At 44.7% G+C, this 21,846-nt stretch overlaps 2 protein-coding genes across 2 annotated transcripts in view; both read left to right on the forward strand.

Annotated features, from left to right (window-relative positions):
- Positions 1–21,846, forward strand: part of LOC128847896 (zinc finger protein 271-like) — a 49,548-nt gene that overhangs the window by 22,991 nt on the left and 4,711 nt on the right. Inside the window, exons 4-7 of the mRNA XM_054047626.1 lie at positions 3,560–3,605; positions 5,212–5,446; positions 10,069–10,185; positions 10,483–17,020. Of these exons, the coding sequence (XP_053903601.1) occupies positions 3,560–3,605; positions 5,212–5,446; positions 10,069–10,185; positions 10,483–11,696 (1,612 nt within the window). The 3' untranslated portion in view covers positions 11,697–17,020. The remainder of the gene's footprint in view (positions 1–3,559; positions 3,606–5,211; positions 5,447–10,068; positions 10,186–10,482; positions 17,021–21,846) is intronic.
- The window catches only part of LOC128848312 (zinc finger protein 501-like), a 38,247-nt gene continuing 26,516 nt past the window's right edge, over positions 10,116–21,846 (forward strand). The window contains exon 1 of the mRNA XM_054048252.1: positions 10,116–10,185. The gene's annotated coding sequence lies outside the window, so the exon portion shown is untranslated. The remainder of the gene's footprint in view (positions 10,186–21,846) is intronic.

A 21,846-nucleotide genomic window follows, 5' to 3' on the forward strand; every position in this document is an offset into this window, starting at 1 on the left:
CTTAAGCTATTTGCATAATTTAATATTAATCATCAATCTTAACAATTATATTGCTCATGATTATTTGCTATTATAATCATTAAAGTAGCAACAGTCAAGTCATCTGCACAAAATGTGAACCAAAATAAATGTTAAGTATCAGAGGGGTAGCCGTGTTAGTCTGAATCTGTAAAAAGCAACAGAGGGTCCTGTGGCACCTTTGAGACTAACAGAAGTACTGGGAGCATAAGCTTTCGTGGGTAAGAACCTCACTTCTTCAGATGCAAGTAATGGAAATCTCCAGAGGCATGTATAAATCAGTGTCGAGATAACGAGGTTAGATCAATCAGGGAGGGTGAGGTGCTCTGCTAGCAGTTGAGGTGTGAACACCAAGGGAGGAGAAACTGTTTCTGTAGTTGGATAGCCATTCACAGTCTTTGTTTAATCCTGATCTGATGGTGTCAAATTTGCAAATGAACTGGAGCTCAGCAGTTTCTCTTTGGAGTCTGGTCCTGAAGTTTTTTTGCTGTAAGATGGCTACCTTTACATCTGCTATTGTGTGGCCAGGGAGGTTGAAGTGTTCTCCTACAGGTTTTTGTATATTGCCATTCCTGATATCTGACTTGTGTCCATTTATCCTCTTGCGTAGTGACTGTCCAGTTTGGCCAATGTACATAGCAGAGGGGCATTGCTGGCATATGATGGCATATATAACATTGGTGGACGTGCAGGTGAATGAGCCGGTGATGTTGTAGTTGATCTGGTTAGGTCCTGTGATGATGTTGCTGGTGTAGATATGTGGGCAGAGTTGACATCGAGGTTTGTTGCATGGGTTGGTTCCTGAGTTAGAGTTGTTATGGTGCGGTGCGTGGTTGCTGGTGAGAATATGCTTAAGGTTGGCAGGTTGTCTGTGGGCGAGGACTGGCCTGCCTCCCAAGGTCTGTGAAAGTGAGGGATCATTGTCCAGGATGGGTTGTAGATCACTGATGATGCGTTGGAGAGGTTTAAGCTGAGGACTGTAGGTGATGGCCAGTGGAGTTCTGTTGGTTTCTCTTCTGGGCCTGTCTTGTAGCAGGAGGCTTCTGCGTACACATCTGGCTCTGTTGATTTGTTTCTTTATTTCCTTGTGTGGGTATCGTAGTTTTGAGAATGCTTGGTGAAGATCTTGTAGGTGTTGGTCTCTGTCTGAGGGGTTGGAGCAGATGCGATTGTACCTCAGTGCTTGGCTGTAGACGATGGATCGTGTGGTGTGACCGGGGTGGAAGCTGGAGGCATGAAGGTAGGCATAGCGGTCAGTGGGTTTTCGGTATAGGGTGGTGTTAATGTGGCCATCACTTATTTGTACGGTGGTGTCTAGGAAGTGGACCTCCTGTGTAGATTGGTCCAGGCTGAGGTTGATGGTGGGGTGGAAGCTGTTGAAAGCATGGTGGAATTCTTCCAGGGTCTCCTTCCCATGGGTCCAGATGATGAAGATGTCATCAATATAGCGTAGGTAGAGAAGGGGCATGAGTGGACGAGAGCTGAGGAAGCGTTGTTCCAGGTCAGCCATAAAAATGTTGGCATATTGTGGGGCCATGCGGGTGCCCATAGTGGTGCCACTGGCCTGGAGGTATATATTGTCACCAAATTTGAAATAATTGTGCGTGAGGATAAAGTCACAGAGCTCAGCAATAAGTTGTGCTGTGTCATCATCAGGGATACTGTTCCTGACAGCTTGTATTCCATCTGTATGTGGGATGTTTGTGTGGAGAGCCTCTACATCCATGGTGGGTAGGATGGTGTTTTCTGGGAGGTCACCAATGCATTGTAGTTTTCTCAGAAATCTGTGGTGTCACGGAGATAGCTGGGAGTGCTGGTGGCGTAGGGTCTGAGTAGGGAGTCCACATATCCAGACAGTCCTTCAGTGAGAGTGCCAATGCCCGAGATGATGGGGCGTCCAGGATTTCCAGGTTTGTGGATCTTAGGTAGTAGATAGAATAACCCTGGTCGGGGCTCTAAGGGTATGTTGATTTGTTCCTGTGTTAGTTTAGGAAGTGTCCTGAGTAGATGGTGCAGTTTCTTAGTGTATTCCTCAGTGGGATCTGAGGAAAGTGGCCTGTAGAATTTGGTATTGGAGAGTTGTCTGGCAGCCTCCTTCTGGTAGTCAGACCTGTTCATGATGACAACAGCACCTCCTTTATCAGCCTCTTTGATGATAATGTCAGGGTGGTTTCTGAGGCTGTGGATGGCATTGCGTTCTGCACGACTTAGGTTATGAGGCAAGCAATGTTGTTTTTCCACAATTTCTGCTTGTGCACATCGGCGGAAGCATTCTATGTATAGGTCCAGACTGTCATTTCGACCCTCAGGAGGAGTCCATGTGGAGTTCTTCTTCCTGTGTTGTTGGTGGGAGGGTATCTGTGTATCAGTGCGCTGTTCAGTGTTATCATGAAAGTATTCTTTGAGTTGGAGGCGGCGAAAGTAGGCTTCCAGATCACCACAGAACTGTATCATGTTCGTGGGGGTGCTGGGGCAAAAGGAGGGTCCCCGAGATAGGACAGACTCTGCTGCTGGGTTGAGTGTGTAACTGGATAAATTGACGATATTGCTGGGTGAGTTAGGGGTACCCCTGTTGTGGCCCCATGTGGCAGGTAGGATTTTAGACAGCTTACAGTCCTTTTTCCTTTGTAGAGAGGTGAAGTGTGTAATGTAGATCTCCTGTCTTATTTTAGTAAAGTCCATTTGTGTGGAGGGTTAGTTATTTATGTATGATGTCCATCCGTTTGCATTTGGAAAGGAAGATGATATCTGTCTGTAAATAATAAAATACATAAATAAAATAAACGTTGGCGCTGTAAAATCAATGAGTCAAAAATAATTGCAAACGTTACATAATTAAAAGGAGTGACGCTACATTGACAGTGGATTACAGGAAAGGGAGGCCAATCCTGGCAATCAGAACTCCAAGAAGTCAAACAAGTGAACTACTATGAGGCTGGACGTGCCCGCATGTTACAGCCACAGAAATTGCCAAAGAAGTTTTTTAAACACCAAAACCACATGAAAATGATGATTTATCTGTGTGTTGTGTGTGTTGTGTTCTGTGTGTGCGTTGTATGTGTTGTGTGTGTGCACTTGTGCATGTTTGTGTTGTGTGTGTGTGGTTGTTTACAACAATATTCCACTGACTCCGGTCTCCTTCAGCAGCTCAGCTGGCCGTTTCAGACAGAGAAGAACTGCCTTGCCTAGGCACAGCGTGACCCTGCGCCTTTAACACCCAGGTCTGGGGAGGGGGAGCTGAGATGTTCCAGCCAGCCAGCCAGGAGCACAAGCTCCTCCGTTTGGCAGACCCGGAAATAAGTTAGCTCACCTCCTTTGCAGTAACTTTCATCCCCTCTGCCCCCATCCGGCAGCGCCTGGACCCTGATTTGGCCTCTCTCTGCCTCGCCTTTCCCTGAGCACCCTGCATCTTCCCCCCCTTTTACCCTCTTTGATAGCCGGAAACAGAGTCTGGGGGGAGTACGGGCAGAGTGAGGGCAGCGGCTTCAGCAGCTGTTACTGAGCATCCGTCTGGCTCCAGCCTCCTGCTCTCCACCCGCAGATCCGGGGCTGAGCTTCCCGGGTCAGACGCTGCTGCCGCCTCCATTGTGAGCCGGGAGGCCGGGTTGAGCCGCTGCTGCTCCGCGGGGTGTGTGCGGGGAGAGACCTTCCCTAGCGCCGCTCTGTGCCCAGCCGGGGGGACTTTCTCCGGGGGCTGGAATCAGCTCTGCCGACACCAGCCCCTGAGCCGGAGCCTGCAGGTGAGGGGAGAGACCCGGGGAAAGGGCTGGGGCCGGGCAGGAAAGTGACTCTGCACCAACGGCCCCTTCTCGCCCCAGCTCTGCTCCCGGGGGGGCGGGGGTCTGCGAGTCCCAGAGCTGCTGCCCTCCCTGATCCCCCCCCCCCCCGCTCTGCCCCCCTGAGCGCTTGCAGGAGCCGAGCCAGCTCCGGAGAGCGAACGCCCCGGTCCGGGCCAGGGACCGAGTCTCCCAGCCCGAGGGGGCAGGAGGGAGACGGGACAGAGACTGGCAGGGGCAGCAGGAGCAATGAGTGGGGTGGGAGGTTCCCATCCCTGCCCAGCTCCATTTCCTGCAGCACCCCGGGGCAGATTGACTTTCCTGGGACAAGGGGAGGAGCATGGAGGGGAAAAGTCAGTTCCTGCCTCTGCCTTGTCCCTGCACTGCTGGGGGGATCTGCTTCCCTTAGGACAGTTTTAGGGGGATCCCCCAAAGTGGCTCCTGGGATTCTGCTCTTTGGCTGAACAACTTTAGCCTGAAGGAACCAGTTCCTTTGCTTATGGATCTTGGGTCTGATTCAGTCTGGCAAATCGTATGCTCATCTTTAGGGTTGAAAATTTCTGTCCAGAGGTGAATTTATTGTAGAAACATTGAGGAAAAGACACTCAGCCTGTTTTTGAGACGGGGCAGGATGGAAAAGAAGCACTATGCATAAAAAAGTTTAATCGGATTTTCAACAGCCCTTACATGTTAAAAATTTTGGCTCTAAACTACATTTGACAGAATTTCTGGCTCAGACATTCGCGTCTCTATAATATTCAAAGAGCTGTTTTGATATTGCTTTGTTATAAGGGTTGGTAAATCTCCATTGTGCATATACACTGATTTTTTTTCTTTTTGATATGATTTGTGTACTAACTTCAGATCTAATCCGGTAAACACTTACTTATATGCTTGTCTTTGGCCATGTGAGCGGGCCCATTGACTTCACTTAAATCTCTGTTTTGCCTCAATCGGATTAGTCCTGGTGGGAGAGGCGGCACCTCCACTGGAATAAAGTGACCAGGTCAGGGTCTTGAAATACAAGAGCCTAAAGGTAGGTGTCTAAGTCTGTGTTCAGGCACCTGAATAAAAGACATTCGGAACTGAATTCCAATGTTTCTGGCTGAGCATTTTGGAATCTCAGACGACTTATTGAGAGAAATGAATGTGGATTTTGGGCAGTGCTTAATTTGTAATGTAAGAGGTACTCAGGCTCAAGCAATTTTTTTCCATTCGTAACTGATGCAGCAAGGCCAGAGGTGCAGGGACTATGAACTGCCAAGGCTAGAGGTGCCGGTGCTCAGCCCTGACACAAATTAAGCACTGATTTTGGGACTAACTTGATGTTGCTGATTTTGAAAATCTTTGTGGAACTGTTTCCCCACGTGGCAGAATCTAGAATGTGTCTGCAGAGAAAGAACCTGGGGGGAATTAGGGTGTGAAATGGACTAATTGTCCTTCTCACCCTGATAGGCTGCAGAGTAACATTCAAGTCCAGATTGTCCCATCCCCCAGAGGGAAGGGAAGGGAAATGTCTGCAGTGGAACCAGTGACCTTTGAGGAAGTGGCTGTGTATTTCACGGAGGAAGAGTGGGCTCTGCTGGACCTGAGTCAGAGAGCATTTTACTGGGGCGTCATGCAGGAGAATTATGAAACTGTTACCTCGCTGGGTAAGGATTCCTGTCCCCTTGGGTATTATAAAGTGTGTGTGTTGCGAGGGTGGGGGGTGCGTCTGGAGCATCTTGGTCAGTTTATGTGCATGCTTCTTCGCTGGTCCCCCAGATTTCACATGATAGTCCCAGATCCCCTGTGTGAGAGACTGGCCCCTCAATACCCCAGGAAAGAAGATGCAGGGACATAACGATGCTAGCCTTCCCATAACTAAGGTTTTCAAGTGGGACAAACTCAGTTTCCTCCTGTTTCCAGGGCTAACATCCTTTGGAGCCTCCGAGATAGACAAGTGTTTCATGACTCGGCTCTGCCCAGGTCCCCAACGGCCAGTTTTCAAATGCACTTCTCCATCTTGTTTGTGGTCTGCCTCAGCCAGCTTTGTTAGTGGGAGGCCCCAGATGTTCTCAACTCTCTTCCACCAGCCAGGAAGGGCACGGAGCAGTGTCATGGGGCTGAGCAAGGGTTTATTTATGGTCCAGACGAATTTGGTGGGATATATTGCTGCAATGGGGGGTGGGGGAGGGAAGAGAGAGGAAGGCTGGTCTTTGTGTTTCACATTGCACTCAGACTCAGGACTCTGCGGGGGCAGAACAGGTCTCATGGATGATGGGAAGGGCTGAATGACCATTGACCAGCCATTGGATGTACCCTACTGCTCTTCCATCATGACCCCATGACAGAAAACTTTTTGCTCTCTGTTCCAGACTGAGGGCAGGTGTCTAGTGATTTTCTTTCCAGGCCCTGGGTGGCATTTCCTCTGTTTATTTCTTGGCGACTCATATTTGGGCAGCACCTAAAGGCCCCAATCAGTGATCACGGCCCCTTTGAGTTAGGCACTGCACAGACCCACAGTGAGAGAGTCCCCACCCCAAAGAGCTCACAGTCTAAATCATAGGGTTAGAAGGGACCACAAGGGTCATCTAGTCTTACCCCCTGCCAAGATGCAGGATTTGTTGTGTCTAAACCATCCAAGACAGATGGCTATCCAGCCTTGTTTTGAAAACCTCCAATGAAGGAGCTTCCACAACCTCCCGAGGCATCTGTTCCATTGTCTGACTGTTCTTATAGTTAGGAATTTTTTCCTGAGATTTAGTCTAAATCTGCTATGCTGTAGTTTGAACCCACTGCCTCTTGTCCTTCCCTCTGTGACAAGAGAGAACAACTTTTCTCCATCTTTTTTATGGCAACTTTCAAGTATTTGAAGACCGCTGTCATGTCCCCCCTTCATCTCCTCTTTTCCAAACTAAACATACCCAGTTCCTTCAGCCTTTGCTCAGATGGCTTGCATTCCATCCCTTTGATCGCTCACCTCTGGGTCCTTTCCAGTTTCTTGACATCCTTTCTATACCTTGGTGACCTAAATTGGACACAGTACTCCAGCTGAGGCCAAACCAGTGTTGAATAGAGCTGTACTGTCACCTCCCATGACTTGCACTATGCCTCTGTTAATGCAACCTAAAATTGCTTTGCTTTTTTTTGCAACAGCATCACATTGCTGACTTGTGTTGAGGTTGTGATCCACCACAATTCCCAGATCCTTCTCAGCCATGCTGCTGCCAAACCAATTATCCCTCATTCTGTATTTGTGCATTTGGTTTCTCTACCCTAAGTTTAGCACCTTACATTTGTCTTTGTTGAATTTCATTTTGTTGTCTATAGCCCAGCTCTCCAATTTGTCAAGATCCCTCTGAATTTTAGCTCTGTCCTCCAAAGTGTTGGCAACTCTCCCTCTCCCCCCGCTTTGTGTCATCTGCACATTTGATCAATATGCTCTATATACCTATATCCGGGCCATTAATAAAGATGTTAAACAACACCGGGCCCAGAACAGATCCCTTTGAACCCCACTTGAGACCTCCTTCCAATCTGACATCATTCCATTAATAGTTACTCTTTGTGGTTGTTTAACCAATTATGTATCCACTTAATGGTAGTGCCACCAAGCTCACATTTCTTCAGCTTACTTATCAGAATGTCATGTGGGATTGTCAGAAGCCTTGCTGAAGTCCAGGTATATTATGTCCACCGTATTCTCCCATCCACCAAACTAGTTACCTTGTCACAGAAGGAAATCAAGCTGGTTTGGAATGATTTCTTCTTGGTAAATCCATGCTGGCTGCTAGTGATCACCACATCATCCTCCAGGTATGTGAAAATTGAATGTTTTATACATTGCTCTAGTAACTTCCCAGGTATTGAAGTCAGGCTGACTGGTCTATAGTTCCCCGGCTCCTCCTTTTTCCCCTTTTTAGGCTATGTCTACACTTCTGCGGTAAATCAACCTACACTACGCAACACAACTCCAGCTACGTGAATAATGTAACTGGAGTTGACATACCTTAGGTTGAGCTATCGTGAGGTCTACGCTGCAAGGGGTCAGCGGGAGAAAATCTCCCGTCGACTTACCTTACTCTTCTCGTCGGGGGTAGAGTACAGGGGTCGAATGGAGAGTGATCTGCAGTCGATTTGGCGGGTTTTTACTAGACCCGCTAAATTGATAGCCGGTGGATTGATCTCAGAGTGTCAATCCCTGCCATAGTATAGACCTGCCATTAAAGATGGGCATTACGTTAGCCCTGCTCCAGTTATCTGGGACCTCTCCTGTCATCCATGAGTTTGCAGATGTTATTGCCAGTGACTCCGAGATTTCTTCAGCTAATTCCTTCAGCAGCCTGTGGTGAATAGCATCCGGCCCTGCTGATTTGAATTCATTCTAATTGGCAGAAGATCTCTGACATGTTCTTTATTTATCCTGATCTGCAGCCCTTCCCCTTTATTATCTATGGTAACTTCGATAATCATCCATGTTATTTTTTGTGAGAAGACTGAAGCAAAGTAGGCATTGAGCACCTCTGCTTTCCTATCATCTTCCGTTACCAGCTCACCTTCTCCACTGAGCAGTGGACTCACACCGTCCTTGATCTTTCTATTTTGCCTGACATATTTATAGAACCCCTTCTTAGTTGTCTCTAACATTCCTTGCTAGCTATAACTCATTCTTTCCCTTGGCTTTCCTGAGTTTGTCCCTACCTGCTTGTGCTATTTCCATGTATGCTTCCTTGGACACATGCTCTCCTTCCATTATCTGAATATATCCCTTTTGGTTCCCTAAGGCTGTGTCTACACTTAAAACCCTACAGCGGCACAGCTGCAGGTGTACTGCTGTAGTGCTTCAGAGAACTCCCATTGCTATAGGTAATCTACCTCCCTGAGAGGCGGTTGCTGGATTGACAGAATTCTTCCGTCAACCTAGTGCTGCCTGCACAGAGACTTAGGTTGGCTTAACTAAGTCGTTCAGGGGTGTGGATTTTTTTACCAGCCCTTAATGTTTTCCTGCTCTGGTTTGTGTTGTGGAGGTGTGTGTGTGTATGGAGGGATGGAGGGGTTATAATTGACAGCGATGGAGACTTGGTTGTACCCCAGATACCTAAAGAGTGTAGCAACTATGCTCAACTCCTCATGGGAATAAGTTAGGGCCATTCCCTAGGCAGAGTGGTTGAACCCTTGCTCAAAAATAGTGCCTCATTGGATCTTTTATGATGTATAGTAAAAAGATCTCACAAAACTAAGTGATGGGGCAACAAAAGGGCAAATGAAATTTAATGTGGATAAATGTAAAGTAATGCACATTGGAAAAAATAACCCCAACTATACATACAATATGATGGGGGCTAATTTAGCTACCATGAATCAGGAAAAAGATCTTGGAGTCATCATAGTTCTCTGAAGATGTCCATGCAGTGTGCAGAGGCAGTCAAAAAGGCAAACAGGATGTTAGGAATCATTAAAAGGGGGATAGAGAATAAGACGGAGAGTATATAATTGCCCTTATATAAATCGATGGTACGCCCACATCTTGAATACTGCGTACAGATATGGTTTCATCTCAAAAAAGATATACTGGCACTAGAAAAGGTTCAGAGAAGGGCAACTAAAATGATTAGGGGTTTGGAATGGGTCCCATATGAGAAAAGATTAAAGAGGCTAGGACTTTTCAGCTTGGAAAAGTGGAGACTAAGGGGGGATATGGTAGAGATATATAAAATCATGAGTGATGTGGATAGGGAAAAGTTATTTACTTATACCCATAATACAAGAACTAGGGTCCACCAAATGAAATTAATGGACAACAGGTTTAAAACAAATAAAAGGAAGTTCTTCTTCACATGGCGCACAGTCAACTTGTGGAACTCCTTGCCTGAGGAGGTTGTGAAGGCTAGGACTATAACAGCATTTAAAAGAGAACTGGATAAATTCATGAAGGTTAAGTCCATTAATGGCTATTAGCCAGGATGGGTAAGGAATGGTGTCCCTAGCCTCTGTTTGTCAGAGGGTGGAGAAGGATGGCAGGAGAGAGATCACTTGATCATTACCTGTTAGGTTCACTCCCTCTGGGGCACCTGGTATTGGCCACTGTCGGTAGACAGGATACTGGGCTAGATGGACCTTTGGTCTGACCCAGTACGGCCGTTCTTATGTTCTTATAGCCCAGTCTCTGTAGGGTTGGGGGAGGGAGAGGAAGGAGCCTTTCTGGGTTTTTCTACTTAGATCAGGGATCTCGAAGTAGTAACAGCTCTGACCCTAATGAACAAGATCAACACTTGTTTCCTTGCCCCCCAAGCAGGATTTCCAATTTCCAAATCTGACATGATCTCCCGGCTGGAATGTGAGGAGAAGCCATGGGTCCCTGATCTCCAACGTTACGAGGAAAAAGAAATCCTGAGAAATATTCACACAGGTGAGGTGACAACTAAATTGACTCAGAAACCATTATTTTTATCCTTGGGCAGTTTCACCAGTTCTGTGTAACCCTATAGCTGCTGCCCTCATCAATATTCAGATGGGACAAGGAGGTGGAATTGGTCACCAGCTCTCTCCCTCTGTGGAAGGGTTTGTGAGGTGATTCAGATCCTATTTTATTGGTCCCCAGTAGTCATTTGGGTATATTTTCCCCCCTGTGCCATACCTCTTTTTGCTGTTCTCTGTCTCCCCAGCAAAGGGAGTGATTCCTGTCTGGATTCTCTCTCTGTCCCAGCAGGTAATGGGACGGTGAGTGGGAACAACGAAGAAAATCTTCATCAGGAAGGTCCTGATCAAGTGGAACCATACACGATGGTATCGGGAAGAGCCGAAGGGCATGTTTCCCAGAGTCCTGAGCAGGGAGAAGTCCGTGAGAGGAAGCGGAGGCCAGAGAGGCCGCAGAGAAACCAGCCAGGGGGTAGATGGGGTAAATCCACTCAGAGGAGCAGAAGGGTAGAGGAAATCAGAGATATTGTTCAACCGAGAATCCCTGCTGGAGAGGGACCCTTCACCTGCGGTGAGTGTGGGAAGAGCTTCCGTTGGAGATCCGTTCTTATTATTCACCAGAAAATCCACATGGGAGAGAACCCCTATAAGTGCCTGGACTGTGAGAAAAGCTTCAGCAAGAGCTCAGACCTCAATCTTCACCAGAGAATTCACTTGGGGCAGAAATCCTACATATGCACTGACTGTGGGAAAAGTTTCCCTCAGTACCACCTCCTTACTTCCCATCAGAGAACCCACACGGGAGAGAGACCCTACAAATGCCCCGAGTGTGGGAAGAGCTTCAGTCAGAGTTCACACCTTGTCATTCACCAGAGAACCCACACTGGGGAGAGACCCTACAAATGCCTGACCTGCGAGAGATGTTTCGGTGATAGGTCGCAATTTAAGACCCACCAGAGGATCCACACGGGAGAGAAGCCCTACAAATGCCCACAGTGCGAGAAAAGCTTCAGTCGGAACTCGTACCTAGTTATACACCAGAGAACCCACACAGGAGAGCGACCCTACAAATGCCCCGACTGCGGGAAAAGCTTCAGTGACAAGTCACATTTTAATACACACCAGCGAATCCACACAGGAGAGATGCCCTACAAATGTCCCGAGTGTGGGAAAAGCTTCAGGAGGCGCTCGTACCTGGTTACACACCACAGAACCCACACGGGGGAGAGACCTTACATATGCCTGACCTGTGCAAAAACCTTCAGTGATCGATCTCATTTTAGAAAACACCAGAGAACCCACACGGGAGAGAGGCCCTACAAATGCCCCGAGTGCGGGAAAGGCTTCTGTCTGCGTTCGGACCTTATTATACACCAGAGAACCCACACGGGAGAGCGGCCCTATAAGTGCACCGAGTGTGGGAAAACCTTCACTCGGAGCACCTACCTTTTTTCACATCAGAGAATCCACACAGGGGAGAAACCACAGAAGTGTTCTAATTAGGGATGGGCCAAGTGAATGACATCTCTGCCGGTTCCCACAGTCTCAGCGAGTCAGGCCAGGCTGGAGTGGCCGTGTAATGGGGATATGTAATGGTTATCAAAGCAGAGAATGGAACCACCTTTCTGGGACAGAGTCATGCAAAGCAGGAGGCTGAGATAAGATTTCCATGTTGTGATGGGATTTGATTATTACATCTCAGAAAGCTCTGAATGTCCTGTGATCAGCTCCTACATCTAAATCAATTACCTGCAATTGCCCAGTTCCCTGTGTAGTGTGGGAGCTCTCTTGGATTCCTTGTTGACACTAAGCTCTCACATAGCTGCCCCTGTGAGTAATGCTTTCTCTTATCTCTAGTTGACTAGGAGACTCTGTCCCATCCTGACAGACAAGAAGCTGGCCTCAGTTGTTATTCACACCTTTGTCATCTGTTGGCTGGACTACAACAGTGCAATAGATCTGGGAATGAAAGCGTCAGCACTTAGGAAATTCCAGCTTGTACAGAACACTGCAGCACTTCTCTCGACAAAGGCTATGCATGGACAACTCAGGCCTGCCCTCAGTCTCTACTCTGGTTTCCCATAGAATATTGAATCAAGTTCAGGTCTTGAGTCTTATCTTCAAGTTGCTTCCTGGCCTGCTAGGGGCAAACCGGTGCCTCAGATGCTGTAGGCATGGGGCTGTATTTTCATAGGATTTGCATGAGGAGCTGAGGAGCTCAGTGACCATCTGTTCATGTGACACAGGGACCACAATGGGGTGCCCCATGAAAAACATGCTTCACACAGGCATTTGCAATTAACATTTTATTTACAGCCCCCGTCTCCCCCTCACTTTATTTTATTTTTGCATCAGCAGTTTTGTTCCCAAAGCACCCTCTAACTTAGGTATTTTACAAACAGTTCTTTTATTTATTTATTTTTCACAACAGGGCTTTGTAATTTGCTGAAGGAAGAAAAGGTTCAAGATTCTGCATTAAGCATTTATCTGAGGGTCTGATTATTTCATCTAACACTTTATCTGGGTCTCTAGCATTGTCCCATTGTTCACCCACTCCACTGCTTGAGCACAATATTCCTGGGTTAAACAGGCACAAATATCTTGGAGTTTTTGGTTCACATCATGTGCAGTCCAGCTCACACAGTCATGGCTGCTCTGGCCTGGGGCATCTATGACACAATCTCGGCAGTCCTCAGACTGCTTCTCTTTCAGACAATATATGATGATTCCGCTTATGGCAACTTGTACAATCAAAAGCATAACAGTTTGACCGGTTATGGGTTAGCACAGCCTCCATGCCAGATTTCTTCCTCCGAGTTAGATAGTATGTGTCTATAGAATCAGCATCCCCTTTTCTTTTGGTATCCTATGGACGTAGGGGTTCTGGGAGTGCTGCTACACCCCTTGGCTTGAAGTGGTTTCCATTATATACAGGGTTTTCAGTTTGGTTCAATGACTCTCAATACCCTCACTATAAAAATTGTTCCTGCACCACTGCCTATGGAGCATCTGGTTTTGGGCGAGGGCAAAAGCACGCCAGGCCCAAACTGTTTGTTCCTTCATGGCTTTCGGCGGACACATTCTCCCAGGTCTCTAAAGAACCATCACTCAGCTGCTGTGAGATTTAAAATAAGAAATGCAGATAAGGCATCATATTAGTTTTTATACTGTGCTTGAAAACCTTTCCTTTGTGTGTCAAGAGACCTCTTTAGATCACAGCTTTTTTTTTTTTTTTTAATTTGCCTTGGGATGGTCTCACTCCATCGACCTTTCAGCTGGAAGCTGAACACGCGAGTCCATTGGCCATGGCCGCTAGCATGGCCAGGTCCTATTACCAACCCTCTCCAACCCACCCCCCTCTGTTTGAATTGGGGTATCCTGATTGGGATCTGGAATGTTAAACCAAAGCTGGGTCAACGGTCTGGCCTCATGCTCCCCCTCTGCACTGTCTAGATAACCTTCATCAGCTGCTTTCCTCGTTGCCCTGCTTCCATGACATGCTTCCAGAGTGGCACGCACTGGTTGTGCCAAAGGTATATTGGTTCCTTCCGTTCCCACAGTTTCCTCTGTCTGGTGTCTCTTCATGAGCTGTTTGAGTGTCAGTGCTGGTGAGGCTTAATTCAAAGGACTGTGAGGAGCCTCCATCTTTAACTCTCAGACTTTTTTGAATGGCGTGTCCTCTTTTATATGATGGTTGCACAGTACTTTCTTAGCCAATAGTTTTAGGGACAATGCTTTAAAAGGCCTGGTCTCCTCCCAGGTAAGGAGAAATTTCTGATCAGTGCATAGTGGAATGGAGACCATTGTAAAAAGGGAAGGAGTGAGAGTGAAGACATTTGAACACTTTGTTTTGTATTTTATAGTTTATACTTGTTGGAAGGTTACAGTTCATTAAATAACAAAGGCATACGCACCCGTTCCACTGAAAAGAGCCCTATGTGCTTGTATTGGGGGGGAGGGTTTATGGAAAGTGGTGTACCCTGAACCAGCTGGCTTCCCTTTGCTTCAAATCTCCTCTTCAATTACACCCTCTTCTACTTCAATTATGCCTTTTAATCCCCACTTAGTTTCTCTGCATTACAGTTGTACTCACCATAAAACAGTTTTCTGTAATTTCTCACTTCTATCGTCTACTGTCTTGTATTATTTGACATTGTAAAATATCTAGGGGCTTGTACACACTACCCCTTCTGTCAGTGTAACTTGTGTCACTCAGGTGTGTGAATAAGCCACCCCTCTGAGTGACATAAGTTACACCAACCTAAGTGTCGGTGTCTACTACCTCTTGTGGAGGTGGTTTTATTATGCCAATGGAAGAACTCTCGCCCATCGACATAAGTGCGTCTTTACCGGATGCATTACAGCAGCGCAGCTATATCAGTGCAGCTGTGCCGCTGCAGCACTTCTAGTGTAGACTAGCCTGAGGTGACACATTGTGTAAAAGTAAAATGTAAAGTGTTATATAAGAACAGAGAAAACTTGACTCTTTAGGACTTCTTCAATGTGATGATAAAAAAGGAATTGTTGCTCTGCACAAATACCATCACAAAGTATCACCAAGTATGTAATCCTCCCAATGATTTTGTTACTGTTGTTTTATTTATTTATTGTTACTATTTCTGATAGGCCAGGACAAAGTGATTAGAAAGATTGGCAAAATAGGGGGAATAAAGCTTCATGAAGCTGGGGAGAGCTTCTGTGTGACAAATGCCTGTGCTAAAGCCTGACAATTAACGAAGAATGCATACAGTAGTTTCACTAAAAAGTATTTCAAACAAATGTCAAATTTCCCCTAAAATCGAAGCCAGCTCTCTTATCCCTATACCCTGTTTTTTCATGTTAAACTTTTAGAAGTTAGGATAGTTTGTATTTTAAAACTTTATTTGATGTGATTAAAAATCGTGTGGTTAGCAGAAGATGGTAGTTGTAGATAAAAGAAAGGTCAGGTAAAGAAGCGGGGGAGGGATGTTTCTTTAGATGACAGTGCCAAACTGGAGATTATCTCTGTCCCTGTCTTTTAAAATTTTGTTTTAATTGTAAAATCCCCCTGTAAATGTGGGGGTGGGGTGGGTTGTTTTTTTAATACAGTATCCCAGAATTTAAAACTTTCTTCACAATTTCCAAAATGATGAGCCTACTAAAAGTCCTATGTCTTGTATTTGTAAAGAGATTTAGAGAAGTTTTTGTCTGATTGGTGTTTCTTCATACTGGGCAATTCATTTAGGCAAAATTTTAAAAACAAATGCTATTTTTTTTCCAAGTTGGGATAGTCTCTCTTTTAAACATTGTATTGGCATTTTCATTTAATCAGACGCTTCCTCTTTCGGTAGGACAAAATCATAATGTTGGATGAGAGAGGATTGGGGTGGTGCTAGTAGTTACAGTATTAAAGCCTCTATACAATGTAAAGTTTTATATCTGCATAGGGCAATTAATTCTGTGAGGCCACTTCAGTATGGTGATAAATAAAATGGGGTGGGGGAGTAATTGTTTTGCAGATAGCTCTATAAAATATTGGTACAAATGTAAAGATGTTGATATATTTTCATTATATCACAGGGCTTTTTTTATTAGTCCAAAGGATCTGATGGCGTTTTGCAGCAGTGCCACAGCACAATTCTCTCAATGTCTTTGCTCCCCATCTTACTTTTAGGTGTTTAGTCACTGCTATTCTGTGAGGCTCCAATGTGTGTCTCGTGGCACTAACAAAAGTTGTTGTTGCTTTGGAGGTACTTCTCTAAAATATCACTAGACATATAAAGACCAGAAGATTTGGATTATGGTACAGTGTTCTTCATCTAAGTCAGTTATGACCAGTCTTGCGCCTGTATGTATACCCATTCCTCCTGATGCCTTTGGAAGTATTTATATATTTAGTATTTCTGCCCTTCGTGAAAAAGTGACTAGAAAAATAACAGTGGGAATGCAATGCCTGATGAGGTTGGGGAGAGCTTATGTATGATATGCTTTAACATGGGTAAATGCATGACAACTAACAAAGAATGGATACAAAATTTTCATTGAATAAAAATTTCAAACAATCATGAAAATGTCTCCTAAAATCCTGGGCAACTCTTATCCTCATGCCCTGTTTTTTCATGTTACCTTCAAAAGTTTGGGTAAGTGTGTGAATGTGGATGTTTGCATCTGTTTCATTTTTTTTTTTTTATATTTTGCTAAATGTGCAAAGTAAGTTAATGCAAAATAAGTACTGCTAAAGCATTTAAAATACATTGAATCTTAAGGACATTTTATTTGTAGCTACTGCCTCTCAAAGACTTAAAATAGAGGTTTCCTTAATGCTCCATTGTTGTTTTTATTTTATTTATTAAATCCAATATGCTAAATGTGGCATATCTATAAAATAGTATGCTCTTTGGCTTGAATATATGCTTGTTTCGGGAAGTAGGAGATGATAGCAGAGAAATTCCTCAGACTTCATTTTGAATAAGCAAGAGTCACTCCACTATTGGAAGCTGCAGGTCACATGATATTTATAGAGTATATGCAACCAAAAGTAGGGGAAAGGTCAGCAGATCATAACTCTGAGGTAAACGACAGCACTGAGCATTTGTGGAATGTTGGTATTGAGCATGTGCAGTAAAGCTCACAAAAAACACCTGGCCATTCAAACAAACGTGAGTGTAGTATACTGGGGGAAAAAAGGCATCTAGAATGTTTTGACAGGACAGTGTAAAAGTCGATGTGTCAGTGGGTAGCAGACAGTGCAGATAGAGCTGAGGAGAGAAGAGTGGACAAGAGGAGTCCTGAAGAAGGCAGCAGTAGCAAGCAGCGACACCAGAAGGAGTCCTGTGTCAGCAGACAGAGTAAACCCGCCAATTATAATTATAGTATAGTACAGCATAGTATAGTGTTAGTGAGTACGTGTATATGTCTGGGTTAAGAAAGATGTATGAGTGTGTGTTGATAGTGAAAGAAATGTATGAGATTTAAACCATTTAAAAACTGCTGTTAGCAGCCTATGACAGACTGGCCATCTGTAACAGGGTGCAACCACTTAGAATCATTTCAAACAGTAAGGTCATATGGTTTGGGGTGCTCTTTTACTTGTTATATGGGATTTGTGTTTATAACATCAATAAGGGGATTGTTAGTTTGTTAGTGTATTAAGGATTCTTATTATTTGCACCAATAAAAAGGTGCCTTGTTTTGGAAAAGAGTACTGCTTGTCAGTCATTTATTGGAAGGCTGTATCTGTGTCCTCCAGGTATTTCCTAGCTCCCCTGGAGACCCATACCTCAGGAAAACAGATTGGTTAATATTGAATGTTTTTTAGGGAACTCTTGATGAACTCTGGGTGGGACAATAGGTGAGCTTATTCTGGGAGTATCCTAAATCTGTTTTCAAGGTAACAGAGATGGAAGCAAGGGGAGATGATGGTGGTACAGATGTGTGTGTGGAGGAAGGACATACATTGTTAAATCCTGCTGGAAATGAGGGGTTTGTGTGATATTGCTATTCCCTGCAACCTAAACTTCCTTCACAATTGACAAATGATGTCCCTGTGAACTATTTTTACAATTTGTTTGTTTGTGCTTGTGTATTCTGAGGAATACATTTGGGCGAGACTTTATTAAAATTAAGAGTTTCTAATACAGCTTAAGCTAAAAGGTGCTAATTTCCAATAAATATAAAAGGTTGCCAAGAAATATTTATTTTGAATAAATAGAATAAAGGGAAATTGGAATAAAGTTTGGGCATGTAAGACCATTGGGGGGGGTCTTATCAGTTTTTAAAGACTTGTGTAGAAAGAGGAAAATGTAATCCAGGATTAAACCAAAAATTATTAAATGTACATAGATATGGTAAAAAGTTTGATCAAGAAATCTGTATACATCCCCTATTTGATTGGTATTTTAGCTTTAATTTATATTTTAATATGTGGTGCTGAATAATGTGAAATGTGATGCAGTTTAGTATTCTATGATGTAGAAGTCTGCAAAAATCCTGTGGTTAGAGAAGCACCTTCTTATTGGCTCAGTGGCAAGTTCCCAGAGCAGGCTTTTTTGTCATTTGGCTGGAGACATTCTGTGGGTGTGATGGTCTCTCAGAGGGCCCAGTACTGAGGGTCATTTTGTTACCCTTCTATATACGTGAGACTTGCTGGCAATTGGCTGGGTGCCAGCTCCCTGACACCCTACAGTCTATGGTATGCCCACACCTTGAATACTATGTGCAGGTTTAGTCATCCCATCTCAAAAAAGATATATTAGAATTGGAAGAGGTACAAAGAAGGGCAACAAAAATGCTTAAGAGTATGGAACAGCTTCCATATGAGGAGAGATTAAAAAGACTGGGACTGTTCAGCTTGGAAAAGAGATAACTAATAGGGAATATGATAGAGGTCTACAAAATTGTGACTGGTTTGGAGAAAGTAAATAAGGAAGTGTTATTTACTCCTCATAACACAAGAACTAGGGATCACCCAATGAAATTAATAGGCAGCAGGTTTAAAACAAGCAAAAGGAAGTACTTCACAGAACACACAATTAACCTGTGGAATTCGGTGCCAAGGGATATTATAAAGACTAGAAGTAAACGGGGTTCAAAAAAGAACTAAATAAATTGATGGAGATTAGATCCAGCAATGGCTATTAGCTAAGATGGTCAGGGATGAAACCCCATGCTCTGGGTGTCGCTAGCCTCTGTTCACTAGAAGCAGGGACTGGACGGCAGGGGATGGATCACTTAATGATTGCCTGTAATGGGCATGTGACACTAGGTGTGTGAACTCACAAGCTTGAATCACAGGGGGAGGGGCACCTACCTGCTTGCTAGCATTTAAATGGGAAGATGATATTGGGTTATGATGAACCCAGCACAGTAGAGAGCACATAGGTAAACAGACAGTCTGATCTAACTGTGAAGCAGTGCAATATGGGATAGCAGGGGGGGATTGCCAGAAGAAGAGTAGTTATTCTGAATTAGGGATATGTCCATATGAATCTTAGATTGAATTAGAAAAACAACAAGGAGTCTGGTGACACCTTAAAGACTAACAGATTTATTTGGGCATAAGCTTTCGTGGGTAAAAACCTCACTTCTTCGGATGCATAGAGTGAAAGTTACAGATGCAGGCATTATATACTGACACATGGAGAGCAGGGAGTTTCTGAAGTTTTTTTGTTCAATGATAGTGACTTTTAAATCTGTAATAGAAGATACTATTCTATTCTAAATCTATTAGAGATTTAAAAGTCACTATCATTGAACAAAAAAACTTCAGAAACTCCCTGCTCTCCATGTGTCAGTATATAATGCCTGCATCTGTAACTTTCACTCTATGCATCCGAAGAAGTGAGGTTTTTACCCACGAAAGCTTATGCCCAAATAAATCTGTTAGTCTTTAAGGTGTCACCAGACTCCTTGTTTTTGTAGATACAGACTAACACGGCTACCCCCGAGACTGAATTAGCTAGATCTTCCAAAATGGATTAATTAATGTGGAGTAAAATGTTAGAGAAATTGAGGAGGGGAGAATGTTGTGTGTGGACACAAGACAGTTTATGGCAAGTCTTCCCCACCCCCCAAGTTAATCTGAAAAAAAATCCCCATATAGATCAGCTCTAAGTAAAGGGAAGGGAATAAAAGAAATTCTGAGTGCGGGGTGGGGAGCATCCTTTAAATTTAAAATGCTTTAACAGTTTTTCCATGACCCCACATAAAAGACTTACAAGGGTGGGGAGAGGGGGGCATAGTCACTCATATTGCCTATATACCAATGGTAGGAGCCTGGGTAACAAACTAAGAGGAATTAGAATTACTCATTTATGAGTATAACTTTGATCTAGTTGGTATTATTGATCAAGCACAAGATGGGGTACTAGTTGGTGTCTGCTACAGACCACTACATCATAATGGAGAACAGGATGACTGGCTTCTCACACACGTCTAAGTCCTGTGGCTCTAAAGCCTATAAGAGAAGGGAGGTAACTGAGTGAGCTCTCTGCTGGCATCTGCTGGGGAGCAAGGACAGTGGACTGAGCAAGGCAGTGCCTCATTTGCATATTAACTGCAGCTAGTTTGGGGACATTGGAGTATAATTTGACTAAGTTTTGTACTTGGGGTCCATATATTTGAGAGTACCCTGTTGAGAACTCAACTGGGCAAAGCCTGGACAATGACTGAGTATGAGGTCACCCTACTGGAAACTGATGTTTGTCACTGGGAATAGCTCTTTGGGTGATAGAGACTCTGCTGCGGTCCTAAGGCTACTGGTCTCCTTGCACCTGGAAAGCTGAGCTAAGAGGTGTAATTGCTTCATGTCGGTAAAAGTCACCAGAGATTCCAGTTGTCTAGACGCTGGTAAGCAGAGGTGGGAGCCCAGCAGCAGTTCTGGACACCTGAGCAGCTGCCAAAACGCAGCAGCTATTGGATTCACCCCCAGGCCCCAGCCTGTGTCAGAGAGCAGTTGTGTGAACACAGGGAGCAGGAATTCACAGCAACCATTTGTGTCAGCCTAGTGACTCTGGTGGGGCCTCCTCTCCCCCCCCCCCCCCCATAAAGTTAAGAACGTAAGAACTGCCATACTAGGTCAGACCAAAAGTCCATCTAGCCCGGTCTTTTGACAGTGGCCAATGCCAGGTGCCCCAGAGGGAATGAACAGAACATGTAATCATCAAGTGATCCACGCCCTGTCTCCCATTCCCAGATTCTGGCAAACAGAGGTTAGAGACACCATCCCTGCCCATTCTGGCTAATAGTCATTGATGGACTATCTGTGATGAGTTGGGTCACAGAAACCCCCTTGGGACTGCCACCTAATGTGCTGAGACTACCTCTGAGCCCATTTTCCCTGGCAGCTTGGGACTTCAGTACCCTGTCTTGTTGAGCCAGACACGCTAGCCTGCTGCAAACACAGACCCAGGTCTGAACTACGTTCCCCACAAGCTGCGGACTTAACTGAAAACAGCTTAAGAAGTGCTCCTGTCTCTAGCACCCAGATACCCAGTTCCCAATGAGCTCCAAACCCTGAATAAATCCGTTTTACTCTGTATAAAGTTTATACAGGGTAAACTCATAGATTGTCCACCCTCTATAACATTGATAGAGAGATATGCACAGCTGTTTACTCCCCCAGGAATTAATTACTTACTCTGGGTCAATTAATAAGCAAAAAGTGATTTTATTAAGTATAAAAAGTAGGATTTAAGTGGTTCCAAGTAATAACAGTAAGAACAAAGTAAATTACCAAGCAAAATAAAATAAAAACACACAAGGCTAAGCCTAATATAGTAAGAAACTGATTACAGATAAATCTCATCCTCAGAGACGTTCCAATAAGCTTCTTTCACAGACTAGACTCCTTTCTAGTCTGGGCCCAATCCTTTCCCCTGGTACAGTCCTTGTTTCAGCTCAGGTGGTAGCTAGGGGATTTCTCATGACTGCAGCCCCCTTTGTTCTGTTCCACCCCCCTTTTATAGCTTTAGCTAATGGAAAAGCCCCAGGTTTAAGATGGATTCCAGTACCAGGTGACATGTTCACATGGCCTGAGACCCCAACCATTGATTCTTCCCGGCCTGACTCACAAGAAGGCTTGCAAGTAAACAGAGCCATCTACAGTTAATTGTCCTAGTTGATGGGAGCCATCAAGATTCTAAACCATCATTAATGGCCCACACTTTGCATAACT

The sequence above is a fragment of the Malaclemys terrapin genome, chromosome 13 (assembly GCF_027887155.1).
Source record: "Malaclemys terrapin pileata isolate rMalTer1 chromosome 13, rMalTer1.hap1, whole genome shotgun sequence".
NCBI lineage: Eukaryota > Metazoa > Chordata > Testudines > Emydidae > Malaclemys > Malaclemys terrapin.